The 21,774-nt window shown below is 38.8% G+C and overlaps 2 protein-coding genes and 1 long non-coding RNA gene across 3 annotated transcripts in view; all 3 read left to right on the top strand.

The window, feature by feature from the left end:
• Positions 1–6,334, top strand: part of LOC150039877 (protein unc-80 homolog) — a gene marked incomplete at its 5' end in the record, with an annotated part of 39,046 nt that extends 32,712 nt beyond the window's left edge. Inside the window, 3 exons of the mRNA XM_090327549.1 lie at positions 2,039–2,220; positions 2,992–3,123; positions 6,149–6,334. Of these exons, the coding sequence (XP_090183675.1) occupies positions 2,039–2,220; positions 2,992–3,123; positions 6,149–6,334 (500 nt within the window). The remainder of the gene's footprint in view (positions 1–2,038; positions 2,221–2,991; positions 3,124–6,148) is intronic.
• Positions 6,335–7,905: 1,571 nt separating this feature from the next.
• Positions 7,906–10,499, top strand: LOC150039876 (uncharacterized). The gene is made up of 3 exons (XR_016534195.1): positions 7,906–7,980; positions 8,497–8,640; positions 10,080–10,499. It is a non-coding gene; the product is annotated as an uncharacterized LOC150039876 (long non-coding RNA).
• A 169-nt stretch (positions 10,500–10,668) lies between these two features.
• Positions 10,669–21,340, top strand: LOC150039875 (protein unc-80 homolog). Its single transcript, XM_090327548.1, has 6 exons — positions 10,669–10,696; positions 11,713–11,843; positions 14,688–14,871; positions 17,322–17,416; positions 19,583–19,672; positions 21,311–21,340. Exons 1-6 carry the CDS (start codon positions 10,669–10,671, stop codon positions 21,338–21,340), a joined length of 558 nt encoding a protein of 185 aa, XP_090183674.1.
• The last annotated feature ends 434 nt before the right edge of the window (positions 21,341–21,774 follow it).

Raw genomic sequence — 21,774 nt, 5'->3', positions numbered from 1 at the left:
GTGAGTATTCCAAGTATGACTATAAAGAGATCGGTTTGGAGTTCTGCTTTAACAAGAAATTGAAATGGATAAAGAGAACAAAAGGAGTAAGTGGAGATTTAAATGGCTAGTAGGCTAAAGAAAACAATTGTCAAAAGCTAATGAACAGAAGAACTAACATTTGTTACTGAGTGATATCACTCACATTAGTTAATTAATAAACTCTCTTAGAGATGAGCAAACTTCAGCAAATTGAAGAAACTTATCGAAAGTTATTCAGTTTAGATTAGAAAGCCAGAAAAGTCAGACTCAGATCTCTTCCTTTTCTTCTTCTTCCTCTTCTTCTGGCTGTACATTATAAATGTCCTTTCAACTACTTTCCCTAGAAAGTAAAATGAACTTTGCAAAGTATTGTTTCATATAGTGTTTTATTTTACTCTAGTGAATTTGGACTCAGGTATCAGCAGAAGCAGCAGCAGCAGCAGCATTTCACTAATAGGAAATGAAAGCTAGTAGGAGTTAACAGGCTTGCCCAAGATCTCAGATCAGAGAAGTGAGTTAGGACTCAACCCAATCTTCTAGGACAGTGTCCTGTGCCATCTCTGGAGAAGAAAACAAGAGAGACTATGGATGATGTCTAACAATTCTGCTCATCTTTCTATCTCTATATTCTCATTATTCAGTAGCTTTGTAATTTATAGCACATGGCTTTTCTCTTATTGATGTCTTGCTTTTCCAAAATTAAAAAAGCAATATTATAGTCTAATAAATCTCTCTTGTCTTCTCACTTTCTTCTACTTCTGGGAAGGGCAGAACTTTGTAAATAGAATCTGCGACTTGGATTTTGGTTTTAGCATAGCTAATGTAAAGAACAGGTTTATCTACCATCTTTGGGTCACTCTAGGAAGACTAACCCTGCCCTAAAGAACAGATGTCACAATGTGATTGTTCTTTCCTATTTGTTTTCAAAACTGGCATTTTCTTTTCACAATGAGCCAGAGGAGGCTTTGCTTATAGCGTAACTCCTGAAGCATCATGTTCTTGTTTCTTCTTTTTTTAAATTTTATTTTATTGTCAGGGTAATGTGTAGAGGGGTTACAGTTACATTCATCAGGTAGTGAGTAGGTACATTACTTCTCGAACACCGATAACCCTTCTCATGCTTTTGTCCCCGTTTCCTACCCCCTATCCTCTCCCAATCATCTTATTTTCCTCCCTTCTCTTCCCTATTTCAAATAAAGAAATAAATGTACATACAATATACCCAGTACCAAAGTCAGATACAGTAACCACATGAGATTAACCGTAAGAGGAAAAAAAGAGAAAAGAAATAACATAGCACATTAAGAACAATAATTACAAAGATAAACCTCTTGTTTCCATATCCTAAAGTTCATTTTGTTGAATCTCATCCTATATGACCACATATATATATATATATATATATATATATAGCTTTTGAGCTATGGTGGTCCTCTGCTAGGAGAGTCCTAGACGTGTACTAATTATTACAAATGAGGGAAACCATTGAGCCTATGTTCCTTTTGGGTCTGGCTTACTTCACTTAATCTGATTTTCTCCAAGTCTTTCCATTTCCTTATGACTGAGGCAATGTCATTCTTTCTGATGGCAGCCTACAATTCCATTGCGTTTAAGTACCATATCTTCTTGATCCATTCATCTACTGAAAGGCATCTGGGTTAGTTTCATATCTTTGCTATGGTTAAATAGTGCTGCAATGAGCATAGTTGTGTTAGTGGCTTTAGTATGCCCTTGTTTCTGGACATTTGGGTAAATGCCAAGAAGTGAGATTGCTGGGTCATGGGTGTTATTGCTTCTTATGCACCAGCTTTTAGATGACTATGGGTAGAATGGTGATGCTGGGTTTCCAGTGCCTAAAACAAGGTTGGCTTTGATTGGCACTAGGAGCCTTGCTAATAGTAGCTAATAGTAATTCAAGAGTCATTTTAATAGATAGAAAAAATTCCCACTTCCCTGAAGCCCAGAAATCAATCAAAAAGTTCACATCTGTAGCTGATGAGCTACTGTCTGTCTATAGCTGCCATGTTCCTGCTGTGTGCTGTGAAGGTCCCTGAGGCTGTGTCTGACATGCTGATGTCTGAGTTCCATCACCCAGAGACAGTGCAGAGGCTGAATGCAGTCCTCAAGTTCCACAGGCTCTGGAGATTCCGTTACCAGGTCTGGCCCCGCATGGAGGAGGGGGCACAACAGATCTTTAAGGTGAGTAATGCTTCACACATAGGGGGTAAATTAAAAACAAAATTCTTAATTCAACTAGAAAGGCTTGCTGAAATCCATAAACCTCAGAGCCACATTGTGTATAGCCAAAGAAATGTTTCTTGTTTTCTCTAATAATACAAGGAAGTGAATAAATTCCGCTCATTAAAACAATAAACAAGTAAAGTCAGACACTAGCTACTCAATGCCTATAATCCTAGCAACTCATGAGGTTAAGATTTGAGGATATTTCCAAGCCAACTCAGGCAGAAAAGACTGGGGAATTTTGTTTTGTTTTGTTTTATTTATTTATTTATTTTGTCTCTGATTAACCTGCAAAAAGCTAGACTTGGTAGTATGGTGTGAGTAGTAGAGTGCCAGCCCTGAATGGAAAAGGCCAAGGAAAGCCCAAGGCCCTCAGTTAAGCCCCCAGCCCCCCCCAAACCCCCCAACACACACACACTGCAGAATACAAACTAAGAAAGTCAAGAGATGCATTGTGGAAGATTGACTGATTAACACAACTAAAATCAATTGATTGAAACCTTTCATTGTTCCAGAGATTAAATTGAGACCCTGGGAGACTTATCCTGTTCCCTATAACATAAAATATTAAGAAACAGCCTTCCCTTTTGGTGCTTGCTTATTCTGTGGGGAGTCATTTCCTTAGCACTGACTAGGGCAGATTGTATCACAAGTACACTTAAGATTCATCCTCGTGTCTACACTTATATTCCTCTGTACTCACCTCATTCTTCTGATATCAATGCACAGATCCCGCCGCCCAGTATCAACTTCACCCTGCCCTCTCCAGTGCTGGGAATGCCATCTGTCCCCATGTTTGACCCTCCGTGGGTTGCTCAGTGCAGTGGAAGTGTCCAGGATCCCATTAATGAAGACCAGTCTGTGAGTAGCAGCATCTTCTCTCTTGTATCTCCAGGTGGCATGGAGTCGATGTAAAAAAACAGAACAATGCATGTGTGAGACAATTTGTTCATTTTTGTTGTATGTCATCACAACCACAGTAAACCAACCTCGGCGGTCTTTATTCTTACGAATGGAAAGAATTAACATCTCAGACTAAACATGTATCCATACTTCCAAACCAGTTGTTTCTTGTTTTATAATCAAAGCAGCAGCCACATTGTAGAACTGTTAAAGGCATTACGCATTGATTTCATAGCCAAAGACACTACTTTGGGCGAAACAAACATGTCCATTTAAATTACAGTATGTCAGTTGGGCACCGGTGGCTCACGCCTATAATCCTAGCTACTTAGGAGGCTGAGATCTGAGAATCGCGGTTTGAAGCCAGCGTGGGACAGGAAAGTCCATGAGAAGCTTATCTTCAATTAACCATCAAAAAAAAAGCAACTTGAAATGGAACTGTGGCTCAAGTGGTGGAGCTCTGCCTTGAGAAAAAGAAGCTCAAGGAGAGCACTCAAGCCCTGAGTTCAAGCCCCAGGCTGAGTACACACACACACACACACACACACACACAGAGTTCTAGTATATAAATAAACTATGTGCAGATTAACGTCATGGCCCTGCAAGAACAGGTGAAAGGAGAGTGTTAGCATTTTTCTTTAGTCCTCATTTTGTGACCATCATTCTCAGAACTCGGGTCTTCTGCTGCTCTTGTATATATGACATAGCAACTAAATTTAAAACATAGTTTATCTGCAAAACAAGACCAAGAATATGTGCCTTTGGAAGTGGAGATGTGGCTCAAGCTGCAGAGCATCAACCCTGAGGGGAAGGAAAAGAAAAGCTGTGTGATGCCGGGACTTTGGCCTAGAGGTAGAGTGCTTGCCTAGCATGCACAAAGACCCGGGTTCAATTCCCTGGTACCACATACATAGAAAAAAGCCAGAAGTGGTGCTGAGGCTTAAGTGGTAGAGCTCTAGCCTTGAGAAAATCAAAGGACAGGGCTTAGGCCCTGAGCTCAAGCCCAGGACTGGCAAAAAAAAAAGAAAGAAAAAAAGAAAAGCTATGTGAGAGTGTACAGTCCTGAATTTACACCTCAGCACCAGTACAAAAATAAATAAATAAACAAAGATTATTTTTAAACAAATCTTTAAAATAGGACTTGCCTGTTGAGTAGGTATTTTTGAATTAAGAGTACAATATTTATAAATTAGGAAATAATCTGGATAAGGTAGCTCATACTTGTAATCCTAGTTATTAGAGAAACAGAAATTGCACTGGAGCTCATGTCCAGCCTAGACAAAATGTTTGTGAAGCATCATCGCACCAGGTAACTTTCCTGCCCAACAATGGATTCAAAATTATGTGCCCTAATTATATTAACTAGTGTTTGTACTTTCATTGCACAATTCTTACTTTGTGTTTACAAAATTAATCACCAAATAGCCTTGTAATTACTCTTAACTGCTGTTGTGCTATTCATTATAGTAATCATTTAGTTTGTTTCAGTATCCTGAAAAGTAGGGCTACTAAGAATGAAGTTCTATAGAAGTGCAACCAAGAACTACCATCTGTCTCTAAGAGCTTATGTGATAATAGTCTTAGCAAAGAGGTGTGAATTGATATTGTATGAAGATATTGAGACCACTGGCTCTGTCCCATTTGTCTGTGCATAAGCATCATAATTAAGGAAAGAACAAGTAAAGAAGGAAACATTTACAGAATTAATTCCTTCTCCTTTCCCTCTCCCTCTCCCTCTCCCCCCCCCTCTCTCTGTCTCTCTCTCTGTCTCTCTCTCTGTCTCTCTCTCTCTGTCTCTCTCTCTCTCTGTCTCTCTGTCTCTCTCTCTCTCTCTCTCTCTCTCTCTCTCTCTCTCTCTCTCTCTCTCTCTCTCTCTCTCTCTTGCTCTGTTTTACTTTTTTCTTTTCTTTTTTTTTTGCCAGTCCTGGGCTTGAGCTCTGGGCCTGAGCACTGTCCTTGGGCTTTCTCAAGGCTAGAGCTCTACCACTTGAGCCTTAGCACCACCTCCAGCTTTTTTCTATGTATGTGGTACCGAGGAATTGAACCTGGGTCTTCGTGCATGCTAGGCAAGCACTCTACCACTAGGCCAAACTCCCGGCCCCTCTTTTACTTTTTTCATTCATGAGGCTTAAACTCAGGACCTAGGTGCTCTTCCTGAGCCCTTTTGCTCAAGGCTAATGCTCTACCACTTCGAGCCACAGAACCACTTCCAGTTTTTCTGATGGTTAATTGGTGATGAGTCTCACAAAAACAAAAACAAAATGAAGAGTCTGGCAGACTTTCCTTCTCAGGCTAGCTTTGAACTACAATGCTTAGATCTCAGCCTCCTGAATAGCTAGGATTACAGATGTGAACCACCAGTGCTGTGCTTAATCACTCTGTTATTGTTTTTTTTATCCTTTGGTGGGTTGGTCTTAATATTTGCCTTTCTACCTTTGCCTCTGATAAAGGGAGACGTTTGCCTTCAACTTGAGTAACACTATGAGTTTCCATTGAGTAGCTTAGTTCCTACACATTTTTGAATTCGCATTTATCTCTGATAATGTCTAGGATAAAAGTTGGATCTACAGAAATGAAATGTTATCTAACTGATTTATGTAAGAGATAAATCTCTTCCTTTCCATGACTGAATTCTATATCACTAACTTCATGCAATAACTGTTCATTTAAAGCCAGTTTCAGGCCTAATTTTACTTGGGTCTTACTGTTTAGCCAATCACTGATATCACCCAAAGACCTGCACGTGAAATGGCTTTCCAAAGATTACAGGCATTGTGGAAGAGTTATTTTGATTCAATACAAGAAACGTCACCATAGAAACCTGACAGAAAAACCAGCAACCCCCCTGAAACAAGGGATGGGTACTCAAACATGTCTTAAAGAAAAACTACCACCTTGGCACAGTTCATTGGCTCTCTCTTTCTGCCTAGGACTTTACAGGCAGGTTGACTTCTAAAGAAACTGCCTTTTCATATCTCCACAGAAATCCTTTTCAGCCCGCGCCGTGTCCCGCTCCCACCAAAGGGCAGAACACATCTTAAAGAACTTACAGCAGGAGGAAGAGAAGAAAAGGCTTGGTCGAGAAGCCAGCCTCATCACAGCCATCCCTATCACCCAGGAGGCCTGCTACGAGCCCACCTGCTCACCCAACTCAGAGCCAGAAGAATAAGGTGGCTTCTGCCCAGGGGACTTGCTGGGGCTGGGAGGGGCAGAGGCATAGGAAGTGGACTTGCTTTGGACACACAATGGTGACCTTATGTGACAGGAGTGGGTTTGCCCCTCTCTGGTTCCCTGGCTCTCACACATCCTCATGCTATAGAAAGCAAGAGAGAAGATGTGTGTTTTCCCAAGTGTAGAGTTAGTCTGTTTCTAGAGGAACATGGGAACCGCCCTAGTCCATAACAGATGATGAACCCCTAGGCGCTGATTGTGGTTCAGGAACCATGGGAATCCGGAGTGTGTAGGAAAGGAGATGCAGCCACTCCAGTATCACTAGAAGTAAAGCTAGAGTACACAAATTGTTTTTAACCTTCACAAGCGAAAGCAGTTTGGAGGATGGGACCAGAAAATGACTTTTTGCCAATCGAAATTCAGTGATTCTTTGCCCTACTTTTGTGGGAATTTTGGGGAGAAATTTTCTGTTACTGTACATGACATTTGCTTTTGTTTTTGTTTTGTTTTGTTCTTTGAAAATTTACATGTATTTATTATTCTTTTTATTGTATTTTATTGTTGGGATAATGTGTAGAGGGGTTACAGTTACGTTTGTCAGGTAGTAGGTACATTACTTCTCACACATTGATACTCGCTGTCATAGTTTTCCCCCTTTCCCTCCCCAGTTCCTCTCCCAGTCATCTTGCTTTCCCCTTTCCCTTTCCTATTTCAAATAAACATTTAAGTGTAAATACAGTATGCCTGTATACAAATTCAGATATAGTAACCTCATGAGATTAGCTATAAGTGGGAAAAAAGAGAAAAGCAAAGAAATAACATCACATAGTACTAAGGACAGCAATCACAAAGATAAACCTCTTGTTTCATTAACCAAGAGTTCATTTCGTTTAACCTCATCCTGTATGACCTTATGTACACAACTTCTGAGCTATGGCAATCCTCTGCTAGGAGAGTCCTAGATGTGTACTAATTATTACAAATGAGGTAAACCATGGAACCTATGTTCCTTTGAGTCTGGCTTACTTAATATGATTTTTTCCCAGTTTCTCCATTCCCTTATGAATGGGGCAATGTCATTCTTTCTGATGGCAACACAGAATTCCATTGTGTATAAGTACCACATCTTCTTGGTCCATTCATCTACTGAAGGGCATCTGGGTTAGTTCCATATCTTCGCTATGGTAAATAGTGCTGCAATGAACATTGTTGTGCTAGTGACTTTAGTATGCCCTTGTTTCTGGACATTTGGGTAAATGCCAAAGAGTGAGATTGCTGGGTCATAGGTGAGCTCTATGTTTAGTCTTTTGAGGAACCAGACTTCTTTGGGGGTTTTGTCTTCTTTTATTTGTTCAAAGTTCTTTTAGGGGGTGGTAATTTTTTTCCTTTACCTTCCCTAAGCTTCACACAGTCTGAGAGCACTATGTTCTTATGATGTAAATCCCAGCTACCATGATGATGATACATTTATATTATAAATCCAAAATTCACATTCCCCATTTTGTTTGTCAGTAGAAGAAGTCACCAATCTGGCCTCTCGCCGGCTGTCTGTGAGTCCATCCTTCACCTCCAGTACCTCCCACAGGAATTACTCCTTCCGCCGTGGGTCGGTGTGGTCAGTGCGTTCAGCAGTCAGTGCAGAAGGTACATCCTCTTGCAGTTGTCTTCTCTCTTCTTATTCTTGTGGTTTTGAGGTGGAACCTGCTGTGTAGGTCAGACTAGTGTTGAACATTCACCAAAGATCAGGCCCTGAATGAGGGGGCTGTCATTTTTAACCTGACTGAGCATTTATGCATATTTCCTGCCACTTCAAATTGTCCTACCACTTCTCCCATTTTTGTATCACACACATTTACATGCATACAACCAATTACAAAACAGAAAGATAGTATATCTCATTAAAATTTTAACTTCTCTGATTTCCTTTCATGAGCTGATCCGCCTGCCCCGGCATATGCCTCTGTTTCTCTAGAAAATAGAAATGTAATACTCGAGAAGTGATTTAGTTCTATTTGTGTTAACACAGAATGGGCACTTTCCAAACTTGCCTTTTTAAAAATTCTAGTATTTCCTATGATACTGATAAGCAGGTAAAATTGAAACTAAATAATGCATCTGAATCACATCACTGAGAAAAGCATATTTCTTCTCTCCCTTCAGATGAGGAACACACCACTGAACACACTCCAAACCACCACGTACCTCAGCCCCCACAAGCAGTATTCCCAGCATGCATCTGTGCGGCAGTACTCCCCATAGTTCATTTAATGGAGGATGGTGAGGTCCGAGAAGATGGAGTAGCAGGTACCATTTTGATCCATTAAACTTGTACTTACGTTCTTTAGCTAGTACCCTGATGGGAAATAGTAAGTTGCCCTTGAACACATAATCTACTGATCATATGTTATGTTATGTAAACATTACAGATATGTCACACTAACCTTATGACTTCCTCTAATACTTTTATAACCAAAGTAATGTGTTTGAAGCATGTAGTTGGGCTGGGCACTCAGGGCTTATGACTGTGGTCCAAACTATTCTGGAGGCTAAGATCCAAGGATTGCAGTTCAAAACAGCCCAGACAGAAAAGTATGTGAGACTCATATAAAAAAATATCCAGAAATGGAGCTGCAACTTAAGTAATAGAAATCTAGTCTTGAACAAAAAAGCTAAGTGTCACTGCTCAGGCCCTATATTTAAGCCTCAATATTGGCACAATAAATTAAATTAAAAAATAAACAGTTGGGTCCATGAACATTGTTTATAACCAGAAAAAAGCATTTGTAAACATCAGTGACTTCAGACACCTTATTAACTTTAGCTTTTTAAGTTAATACCAGCCAAGCTGTCTTTTCCTACTTAGTTATCTTTCCTAAAATACTGCCTACAGAGACTAATTACAAAGTGAAATGTTAGACTAGTAATCAAGATGAGTTATATTTGTAGCAGACAAGTTGTTAACATTCCAAATGTTAAGAACAAATAATCAGCTTTTCCTTGTAGCAGGATAATGGACAAAGGATATATAAATTGACTACTGGACAATAATGCTGGTAAATAGCATGGTTGTTTAAAATAACAAGCCATCTTACCATTCATTTACAAAATTGGCAAAGATCATTTTAAGTGGAAGTTCCAAATAGTTGAGAGGCAAAGGTCATAACATGTACACACTGGGCTAATGAGGCAGAAGAATAGCAAAACCTCCTGAACATTGTTTCATAACTAATCAAAACACTAAAAAGTTTGGAGGTGGCTCTGTGGCTCAAGTGGTTGGGCAGTAGTCTTGAGTTGAAGAGCTCAGAGACAATGCTCAGGCCCAGAGTTCAAGCCCCATGACTGACACACACAAAAAAAGCCCGAAAAGTGTTTGACAGATAATTGGGTCCTAGTAATTCACTAAGCAGCAATGGAATCTGACTTTATAATAGAAACTTATTGCTCTTACGACCAGGGTAGTGTCCACAACAAAAACAACTGCATATTCACAAAAAATAGTCTCTAGAGAGCAACACTAATACCTAAAGACAATCCTACGTGCATTTTTGTTTCCTTCTCTTTATGCATGAAAATGTTCACTGCCAAAACAATAACAACAAAAATGCCATCTTCAGATAAAGAAAGTGTTCGGAGAAAGCTTTTAAGGCAAAGGGGAGAGAGTAAAGTTTGTAAAGAGAATGATACTTCACCTGATAGACTCATTTCCTATTTGACAAATGATTGATTAACTTTCTCTTCTAAAGTGAGTGCTGTGGCCCAGCAAGTTTTATGGAATTGTCTAATTGAAGATCCATCAACAGTCCTTCGACATTTTCTGGAAAAACTGACCATCAGCAATAGAAAAGTAAAATTCTCTTTCTTTCTAATATAGCTATGAGTGAGAACTCGGTTAAAAGCAAGACAAAAAACTTGTTAATGTTATCTGAGCAGCATCATTTTCCTCTCATGAAGTCAATAAGTTCTTTCAAGGTTTTCTGTGTCTTCTTACTATCATTAAGTACCTAAACAAAGGAGTTACATTTTAAAAAGCATTATGTGAAACATGCATCTTGATTAAGTTTTTATTAAATAATGATAATGGTAAATAAAATTTTCCTGTTTTCTTTCAAATGTCTTCATTAGTTGATATTTCCATATGTTTACAGTACACTTCTGATGGTGACTCTATGACTACAAGTCTCAGTATTTGAAGCAAAGATGAAATTCAGCATAATGTTTTAGTTTTGTGTTCATTTATTGTTTACTTAGCAGACTGTAATGCCGATGGGATTATTAGAAAATGATAACACTCTTCCCTAGCCACAAATCTAGTAAGCTGAGACACCCTGTAAGATGCCTAATGAGTACAGCTTTCTGAACAGTGAAAACATACAGTGATGATTAAAAATTATTTGTTCATTTATTTGTTACAGTCAATGCACTGGAATTTAGGTTTACTTTTCTGGAGAGTGCATGACATTTCAAATTATCCTTCACTAACTTCCCTTGAACTTGGTTGATTGGAACCAAGGAAATAGAATTATGAATCTCAATAAGTCAGATTTCTTTTAAGGTTTCTCAACAGGGTACCTCCTCATCCCACAAGGCACTCATGGTAGACAGAGCTAATGTATAGCTCTCACATGATTTGACTGTGAGCTGTGGGACTTGAACTCAGGCTTGGAGCTGTTCCTGAGTCTCTACAAAGAGGCTACCAATTGAGCCACAGCAACACTTCAGTTTTTTTCCCCCAGTGGTTAACTGGAGATAAGAGTATCATAGGAACTTTTCTGCCTGAGTTGGCTTCCAACCATGATCCTCAGATCTCAGCCTCCTGAATAGCTAGGATTACAGGTTTGAGTTACTGACACCTGGCTTGCTTAAAAAAAAAAGATGGTGGGTTTTGCAGAGATAGGGTAAAACAATGAAGGGATGACACATTACTCAGATGTTCTGTGCTTATAAACTAATATGTTGAATTGAAGTCTCTGTATACAACTACTTAAGGTCATTTTAAAAGTTTAAAAGAGGGGCCGGGAGTTTGGCCTAGTGGTAGAGTGCTTCCCTAGCATGCATGAAGATCCAGGTTCAATTCCTCCGTACCACATACATAGAAAAAAAAAGCTGGAACTGGTGCTGCGGCTCAAGTGGTAGAGCTCTAGCCTTGAGAAAGTCCAAGACAGTGCTTAGGCCCTGAGCTCAAGGCCAGGACTGGCAAAAAAAAAAGTTTAAAAGATAGATGTATGACAACTGATACTTGTATTAGTTCAAAGAAACAATTTAAATACTAATAACCACATGGAGACTATATTAAATGTTGAAGATCGAAATAAACACATGGGCCAAAAATAAATTCTTTGTGATTTTTAGTCAGATAATTTTATGTCCTTTCTACAGCATGGCAGCTGGAGGAAAGGATTAAATTTCTGCTCTTCTTTCAGGATGAGCTCATGTACATGCTGCGCAAACTTCTCTTGAACATTGGAGATTTCCCTGCTCAGACATCTCACATCCTCTTCAATTACTTGGTGAGTCTCAACCACCAATTGGAAGCAGGACTATAGGGAATATGTTTTAAGAAATTTTTTTCAGAATAGGTTCCCATTAATTGTGTGACTAAAGGTGACCACTACTTGGTTGAATTGGCCACTTTCAGTACATGCTTGCCACCATTCTCAGCATGGGGTGGATAATCAAGTAAATGTCAGTTCCCTTGGTCTTCCTTGAGCATCTACCATCTTCCTTTTGTTGGTTCATGTCACTTTTAATCACCGTGTTTCTTTTCTTATCTTGTTTCAAACATGCCCGCGAGCACGCATGTGGGTGTATGCACACACACAAATCATATACATTTATTTCCCTAGAAAAGAATTGTAAGTTTATTTTTCCATTGCAATTATCTGGTGCTTTCATCTATTCTGACAACTTCTTTCTGAAATCTCCAGGATATGCCAATTTCTTCATATTCTCTTCCTTATCTGACAAATGAAAATGCATTTTGGAGACAGGAATACAATGACTGTGCTTTTCAAATTACAACTTTCTCCAAATCAATGGATAAGATAGACACATTGTATCTCTTGGGAAAATTCCTTTCATCCTTCCTGCTGTCATATGCATATATACAGACAGCTATGCAAGGGTGATGAATTTAACCCACACTCCAAATCCAACACAGAGAAAATCTTCACTTGTCTGTGAATAATTTAGTCTTCTTCCCAAATGGCCACTTGCTGGTTGGCAAGATAAAAATATATATAAATGGATGTCCAATCTAGCTTGAAATTCAGATTGATATAAAAACATAAACAGTACTTTTGGACAGGGTTTAATTTCTTATGGATAGAAATGCTTCATCTCCAGGAATCCTCCTCCTTTCCTACTGCTTTTGATTCTAAGAGTCATGTGGGATTAGGAAAGGGGGCGGAAAACGCAGACTCTTGCTTTATGTTGTATCCCTAATTATTCCTCTGGCTACTTCTGCTGTGAGCCTGGTCCTTGGCTCCCTGGCTTTTAGATACTTGTGTAGCAGATGCTGAAGCCCAGCTGCTGGAACCTGAGGCTTGTCTGGTCCCAGGAGTGTTTATTAGGAGAATTCACTTCCCTTGGTATTGATAGCCAGTGTGGGAAGTCCCCTAGCTATAGCTGCCTGCCTGGCAACAACCATCTTTGTCATTTCATCTGAAAAAGAAAATTCTCTGGTTAAGTGCCTTGCTTATGGATCCTGTGCATATCAAATGAAATCCAAAGGTGGATTAGCAGCCAAATACTAGGGCCTACCTCAGTTTAAGTATGAGCCCTGCAAAATAATTTACCTGTATCTAAGTTGGTGTGGAAAAGTCCTGAGGTAAACTGTCAGCAAGCCACACAGAGAGAAGAGGTAAGAGCTCCCTCAGTGTTACCAAGACCTGCCCATTTCTCCAGGTCACTAGATAGGTGAATCCTTTCCCTGGATATGACTCTCCATCTTTTTGTCCTGCAACAAGCAGATGGGTATCTCCCTTCTACTGTCCTTTCTCTGTATAAGACTTAAAGCTGGACATCAGTAGATAACTGATAAGCCAGAAGTAAAAATAATTGGATCTTACTGTAAAACTTTATTGTGTGTGTGTATATATATATATGTTTCTGTCCCTGCATTCAATCTTGCTGTAAAGCTTTATTTTGTATCGAACATAACTTTCTTTCTTTGCATTCCTGTCCCAATTTTACTGTTTCCTTGAGTTGCATAAAGTTTAATGCTTTGAGTAGATGAAGGAAAGGGCCTTGTACTCAAATGAACCAAATCATAGAAGGCAGAGTGATTGCTTTTACCTTTTTCCTTTTCCTGATAACTACTGTAAGTGTAGATCTCAGGAGTAAACACTGACCCATCACTACAGGCTCTGTCAGAGACATTCCAAGCACTGCTTACATGACATCATGGTCTTCAATGTGAGAAAAGAGGACTGTTGTGATTCTGGAAAGAGTTTGTAAGGGGGTTGACATTTGGATAGTTTTAGGGGAATAAATCTCAAAGTCCTCAAAAAATACACACTAAGACTTCTTCCATGGGTCCATCATCCTTCTACCCAAGGAAAGCCTACCCCACCATCCCAGCTGCTGTTATGTGGCTGTGCCAGCAGGCATGCCAGATAGAGGAAGAATAGCAAATATCTTTATTTTAAGGAAGACATATGCTTGATTGAGTGAGGTGCTGTAAACTCATGAGACGTAGTGCCTTTTCTAACTTTTATACATTTCTGTTACAGATGAGGTTTGTACTGGTTGTGCTGGGCTCTATGGAATAAGTTAGTTAGGAATCATTCCTTCAAACAGTCCAGTCACAGGCTTTATGTTATTATAAAATGTGGAGTGTTAAACACATTTCACCCCTTGTTGAAAAATAAATTTGTGATGAGTCAGTTTAAATGTCAAGTTAAAAATGTGTAAATGGACAATTTTCAGAATTATTTTAAAGGACACACAAATGATAATTTTGAGTTTTGCTCACTTGACTAAGCAAGCCATCTTTAGTTTGGGACTATTAAATATATTAGACTATTTGTTTACAAGTTGTACCTACGCCATCATACACAGATTTATTTGAGATGACCTAATGTAAGATGTCGGGCAAAAAATGTCTGATCTTTAACTTTCTTTAAGTATTCATTATTTTAATGATACATAAAACATGGAATCCAGTTTGGTCAGTTTTCCAGTTATATGCTTTCCTGATTACTACCCTTAAAGTGAAGCATTTGAGCATCTCTAACATGAATGCAATATGAAGGCACAGAGGAAGATTCCATTGGAAAATGGAAGCCAAGGAAATGCGAATGTGAGCTCAGGATTTCTGGGGCTTTGTGAATTCTGCTTGTTCTGACTTCCAGGTAGGACTGATCATGAACTTTGTGCGGACACCCTGCGAATGGGGAATGGATGCCATTTCTGCCACTCTAACTTTTCTATGGGAAGTGGTCGGATACGTGGAGGGCCTGTTCTTCAAAGACCTCAAGCAGACAATGAAGAAGGAACAATGTGAAGTGAAGCTCCTTGTGACAGCTTCCATGCCAGGTACTTCTTCTAGGTGACATCACTGTAAAAACAAATATAAACTGCTTTGGGAACACCAGAGGCCTTTTTCATTCATGAGAAAAACTTTGAGTTCTAACTCATAGAATTACTTAAGACCATCACATTTTGTTTTGTTCCACACTAGCAAAAAAAAAATACAGTAGACTCTTTAAAAAGTCAGAAAATGGCAGATGGAAGGAGAGACATCATCAGAACTGAGTGGATGTGAGTCAGTCCTTGAAGGGTTTCCAAGGTTAAAGATGTTTTCAAGTCTATCATAGAAGGCCAGCTGAAGCTGAAAGCCCTTTGCAGTGAATGTTTGGCATTGCAATGAGAATGACCTTGTTTGTCTGGCATAGGTCCCAGTCCTTTATAAACTCAATGAGAGGCGGCTTTATGAAAAATTGGAAAAGAGAAAAGCAGGAAGAAGTACAAAAGGAGATGACATGTAATATAAATTCTGGATTCTGTTGCTTTTTCTTAGAAAAGGTCTTACGAAACCTTTATCCTTGCTCAGTAAGCTAGAAAATATGAGCTATGCATGTACTGAAGTAGAGATAAAGACAAAAATTATACATAGATGAGAACACAAGCTCTGACAGCAAAGAAGCTGTGTTAAAAAATCAGTACTGATATCCATTAGCTGAGTTTTTACTGTGAAAAAGAACATCATTTTGCAAAGCTTTCCTTTCTGGTGTGTGAAATAAGAATACAATCCCTATTTCGCAGTTGTAAGGAACAACTTCAGGGTATAAAATGCTTCCTGCCACACATCCTGACTCATTGTAAGAATTTAACAAACATTTATATGTTCCATGGAGTAGCTATAAAAGTGTCCAGATTTGATTATAGCAAAGAAACTCAGCTTGTCGCTCAAATACTTCAGAACAACTAATGAAAAGTCAAGATATGATCGCTGAGTACCAAGCAGAAGAATGAAGAGTTCTGTGTCAAAGACCCTGTCTCCAAGATTGCGTGGAGGCTCAAACACAGTTCTTGCCTAGCTATACAAAAGCCCTGGGTGCAATCCCTAATGCCACAAAAAATATATTATTTAATTAATTTTTAAATCTTAAAGCACATCATAGTTTTCACATATACTTGTAATTAGTGAGTGAAACAAAATAATAAATCTGTCTAACCAGACACATAGAATGCAGAAAAAAGTATATTTTAAAGTGCATTTTAGGTATTTGTTTTGTTTTGGCTAATATTTCAGTCCATATTTTCTCAACTGTCATTGTATGGACATCTTTTATAAGATGTGTAACTTGTGCTGGGCTCAAGGATTACAGAGGCTCATGCCTGTAACCCTAGTTACTCAGGAGGCTGAGCTCTGAGGATCAAGGTTCAAAGCCAGCCCAGGCACTGAAGTCCGTGGGTCTCTTATCTCCAGTTAACCACTAGGAAATTGGAAGTTAGGCTGTGGCTCAAGGAATAAGGTGGTAGACTTCAGCTGAAGAGCTCAGGGACGACGCCCAGGCCAAGGGTAGGGCAGTGGCCTTGAGCAGAATTGCTCAAGGACATCACCCAGGCCCAGAGTTCAAGCCCCATGACTAGAAAAGAAAAATTGTGTAAGGAGGCAATGCTTCAAGTTTGAATGCTCATTCTTCTACTCAACAAATGCATATCTTTGAACAAGTTATTTAATCTGCTAATTTTGTGCATGTGTGTGTGTGTGTGTGTGTGTGTGTGTGTGTGTGTGTGTGTGTGTCAGTCCTGGGACTTAACTCAGGGCCTGAGCACTGTCCTTGGGCTTTCTCAAGGCTAGAGCTCTACCACTTGAGCCACAGCACCATTTCCAGCTTTTTCTATCAATGTGGTACCCAGGAATTGAACCTGGGTCTTTATGTATGCTAGGCAACCACTCTACTACTAGGCCAAACTCCCAGCCCCCTCATTTTATAATATGAAAATAATAACATCCTCATTGGTTTGACTGGTGAGGTTTAAATACAATCATGTCTGTTAAAGACAGGTGAAACTATTTGGAAACTCCGTGAATGGTAGCTATCACTATGCAATGAGTAAATACACATGAATTTTCTATTTAACTGTGAATAAGGGTACAATTTGTAAAAATACATATCTCAAATTATGCACTTAAAACAGTAAGTTAAAAATCAATTGAATCCAGGCACAGTGGCTCATGCCTGTAATCCTAGCTACTCAGGAGGCTAAGATCTGAAGATCAAGGTTCAAAGCCAGCTGTGGCACAAAAGGACCTGAGACTTATCTCCAGTTAATCTCTAGAAAACAGGAATTGGGGCTTGGCTCAAGGGTAAGATAGTAGCCCTAAGCTAAAGAGCTTAGGGACAGCGCCCAGGTCAAGATCAAGCCCCATAATCCCCCCCTAAAAAAATAAATCAATTGAATTTCATTTTATGCTTTAAATACAAGCTTTCTTATAGTCAACTCTGTCCATTGTGTATTTTTTTAATTTTTTGTAGGTACCAAAACCTTGGTAGTTCATGGACAAAACGAGTGTGACATCCCAACACAATTACCAGTCCATGAAGATACTCAATTTGAAGCTCTGTTGAAGGTGGGAGTGGTCTCATTTTTGTTTGTTTGTTTACTGAAGTACTTTTTCTGCACATTCAGTAAGCATGCACTTTAGAATTCAATGACATTTTTCTTTCTTTTTCTTTGACATTTTTCTGTCTTCAAGTGAATTAATACTCTTAGAGAGCCTGCTCCATTATTATGTGTTTACATAATATCCCTCACCTTTTCCAGATGTTTTAGCTCTGTACTAAACTAACACGCCTAAACCTCCTTCTCACTGTAGCAGTCTGTTCTTAGCTCCCTTCAATGTGCCATGAACTTCAGATTCAGAGCTTTGAATTTCTTGCAGTGGTTCTGAAGGTCACCTGGGTTTGCACACTGAGAGACACTCTAGCTACCAGGAACTTCTGATAGCACCCAGTAGAATTCATCTGGTTTTTGGGCTACACTAAAGCCACCAGCACAACCATGTGCATTGCAGCATTATTTACCATAGCTGAGATACGGAATCAACCCAGACACCCCTCAGGGGATGAATGGGTCAAGAAAATGTGGTATATAAACACAATGGAATTCTATGCTTCCAACTGAAAGACACTTCTCTATTCATAAGGAAATGCAAAGACTTAGAAAATTTTTTACTAAGCGAAGTAAGCCAGACCGAAAGAAACATAGGCTGCATGGTTTCCCTCATTTGTAATAACTAGAATGAGCTGATAAATCTACAAGTAAACCCAATGGATAGTAAAAGACAATTTCACCTGGATATGATTGGTCAAATAGTGATCTAAACATTCACACTGTGAACAATGGAGGATATTCTTAGGAGAGGATCTCAAGAATTCAATAGCGATGTGCATAAAATCATGTAAAAGTATGCTTATCAAATGAACTCCAAAAAATGGAAGTTAGAGGCTTCTCATTATACTGTTTTCAGTTCTTTTTTTAATTTTTCTCCTTTCTGTTTCACTTTGGTTGATCACCTTTTATTGCTGTTTTTTTTTATTTCTGTACCTTTTGTCCTGTATATAAGTTTATCTGATTTGGCGAGGGGAAGGGGAAGCACAGAAATGGTGGGACAAAGAGTGAACCAATTCATCAGTGAAGCCCACTATACGCTTTGTTGAAAATGAAGTATGCAACTTTGAGGGGAGAAAAGTCAGGAGGGGAAAGCCTAGGAGAGAATGAGAGAGGGGGGTGACACTTTAAAAGGAAATATACTCAACACCTGACTCATGTGACTATAACTATTCTGTACATCACCTTTATAATAAAATATTTAAAATAGATTATAGGTTATTTAAAGAAGGAATTCACCTGGTTTGGGCTTGTCACTGGCAAAAATATTATTAGTGTGGCAGCAAATATATACCTTAGCATAAAAGGATTTTCTAATAATTCTGGCAATGGTCCCTTCCAATGAAATATCATTGATAGCTAGACACATCTAGTCATGCTTGCAGGGATTTCAAAGTAAACCAGTAAGTAAACTAGTTTGACCCTTTCCATTTGTTTCTAGTGCAAGCTTTTAGTTTTCTCAAACACAATTCTGGGACCCAAAGTAAACAGATAAGACTTCTTAATGATTCATTTCTGTCAAACTGTACACTTTATTTCAGTAAACAGGACCATTATTATTCCTCAGGGTTTCCCAGGCATTGTCAGAGAATTTCTAACACCTAGTGAGCAAACATCACTGCTCTATGTGTATATTCATATTGAATGGTAGGGTCATATGACTCAAACAGTGTGTTCGAATGCCAGCTCAACCATAGCCAGTGCAGCCTAAATTAACTAATAGTACCTCTCTAGCTACAATGTCTTTCTCTACCATAGTGTGGTTAATAGTTCACCTATACAGTTTTCTACAGGGAAACCTTTGATGCTTGTATCTAGTATGTAGTAAGTGCTCAGTGCACTGTAGTTTGGATTATCTTTAATGTTAATACCAAGTATGCTTTTTTTCCCCTGGCATTTAGGCCAATGGGTGCCACTATACCTCTATCACTCAGTTACTGAATGGCAGATCTATATATCTTTAGTCACTGAGAGAATGGATGGCTTTTATCATATTGTTATCCTTTATTATGCCATATGTATAACTGAGTATGTGTGTATATTATATGTATGATATAAGCTTGTTTTTTCAACTTGTTACTTATTATTCTGATCAACTTTTGTTTAAAATTTGTGACTTTTCCAGGAGTGTTTAGAGTTTTTCAATATCCCAGAATCCCAGTCCACACATTATTTTCTCATGGACAAACGCTGGAACTTCATCCACTACAATAAGGTAAGGCTGAAACAGAGATGCTCAGGGGCTTTCTGCACTTCTACTAAGATTGCAGTCAGGGAAACACTGCTGCTTAGATGTTACAAGCAAAGCCACTTGGGTCTAGGTCCTCACTTTGGGCCCATTACCTTCTACCCTTTGATATCTGTCTATGAAGTGGAGAGGATGATTACAATATCAGCGTTTGGGTAGTTATAATCATTACAGGTAATAAGACACCTAAGACACTGAGTCTAGGTGAAAAAGTATATCTGGGTGAAAACTTAAGGTGCCATATTTGAACTCTATTCATTTGGAATTTGAAAGGTGGCACTTTATTTCTGTTACGTTAAATATAACCATGGCAACATGGTCCAATGAAAAAAAGGGTGCCTCAGAATACCCTGCCATTGCCTTATGGTGAATTTTTTCTCCAGAATGTTCTTTAGTATATTGCCTTTGACTCTTTTGCTCCCAACATCATTCATGTGTCAGGCAAGAATAGCCAGCCTAGATATGTTGATACTTTCCTGTGGAGGGGAGAGGAATGTATCCTTCTCTGTTTTGTCTAATTGAGGAGAATAAAAGAATTGAAATCATCAGAAAAAAAACAAATGAACTGTTTTGACTGACTTTTAGATAAAGTGAAAATTATAATAATGATTTAATAATATAATAAACATGTCCCCCTATCTCTTTGTGTAACCCACCTCAGACCTATGTTTGAGATATTTGCCCTTTCCGGCGGTCAGTATCTCCCCAGCTGAACCTGGTACATATGCATCCAGAGAAGGGACAGGAGCTCATTCAGAAACAGGTACCTGACTACTCCATTTTATTCTGTGTCATAGTGTTGGCATAGACAATCTGTAAATATGTTGCCAGTTCTGAATCCCATGATTCCTTTATGATCTTCATGGAAAGAGTCAATGGGAGCCTATGTCATTGTTCCTCTAAGTAGTGGATATTTTATAAGCTAGATCAGGTATAATATTATTCCATGAATAATATTATGACTAATAATTGCATTATGCACTAGTAGTATCTTCTAGCTAGTTTTCCTAGTAGCTTGTTGGGTTTTTTTGTTTAATTTTGTTTTCTAGTCTTTTTTTAAATAAGTATCTCACTCTATAGCTAAGCTTGGGACTTCTTCTGCCCAGTGCTGAGATTGTGGGATAAGGCCATTTGTTTTCAAGTGTGTATCTTTATTTCACCTTTTTTCTTGGTGATAATTGGGTATGAATTAACTCAGGACCTTACTTTCACTAAATTTGCTTGCTTAGTGGCACCATACCACTAGTCATGTCTCCAGCCTAGCTTTTTGATTGTTAGTTTAAAGACAGATGGTGATGGACACTTCTGTCCTGGCTGGCTTTGGATAACCATCCTCCAGGTCTCTGTCTCCCAAGTAGCTAGGATTTCAGGTGTGAGCAACCAGCCCACAGCTGATTTCACATATTTTGTAATAAAGGATTAGAAGAATTATGACACTCGTCCCAAAAGATTATACAAGCTGATTTCAAAAAAAAAAAAAAGAAAAGAAAAAGGTAAAAGAGGTCAATGCAGTATGTCTGGAAAAACACTAGACCAAATATTTGGATTCTATCCCACTCTGCCACAGACAAGATTTCTGACTTGAATAACTCTTTTCTTAAACAGAAGGAGAAACATCCAAGCATTTCTACTTAAGCTTAAGCCTGAAGACTTGAGTAATGCCCACCTATCCGATCTCAAATAAAATTTGAAACCTAAGAAAAGTCACTGTTCTGCAGGCAAAAATATGACTATATGTGGTTCTAAAGTTTATGCAGTTTTGTCTATATACTTATTATCTTTATTTTGCCATTCAAACAGTATTTCAATAGGTTTTAGTAACATACAATCTACATGTGAGCCAAACTTATGATTTTTCTAGCATTTTGTGAGTTTTACAGTTTAGACAAGCTGGAGACCAGTTGGATATCTCTCTGTGTCTCTCTGTCTCTCTGTGTCTCTATCCCTCTCCCTCCCTCCCTCTTCTTCCTCTCTCTTTTCTCAGAAAAAGAGTAATGGGGCTGGGGCTCAAGTAGTAGAGTCCTAGCCTTGAGCAAAAGAAGCTCAGAGACAGTACCCAAGCTGGGGTT

This window comes from Megascapheus bottae, unplaced genomic scaffold (genome assembly GCF_031878675.1).
Source record: "Megascapheus bottae isolate mThoBot1 unplaced genomic scaffold, mThoBot2.hap1 HAP1_SCAFFOLD_162, whole genome shotgun sequence".
Lineage (NCBI taxonomy): Eukaryota > Metazoa > Chordata > Mammalia > Rodentia > Geomyidae > Megascapheus > Megascapheus bottae.
This window is presented reverse-complemented; position numbering and strand designations above follow the sequence as displayed.

What these genes read in the sequence shown, in the direction of transcription:
- LOC150039875 (XM_090327548.1), top strand. Translation starts at nt 10,669, where the DNA reads ATGCCTAATGAGTACAGCTTTCTGAACA. An exon ending in TGAGTACAGCTTTCTGAACA is followed by an intron (nt 10,697 to 11,712) that starts GTGAAAACATAC and finishes TCCTTTCTACAG; the next exon opens with CATGGCAGCTGGAGGAAAGG. An exon ending in ACTTCATCCACTACAATAAG is followed by an intron (nt 19,673 to 21,310) that starts GTAAGGCTGAAA and finishes TTTCTTAAACAG; the next exon opens with AAGGAGAAACATCCAAGCAT.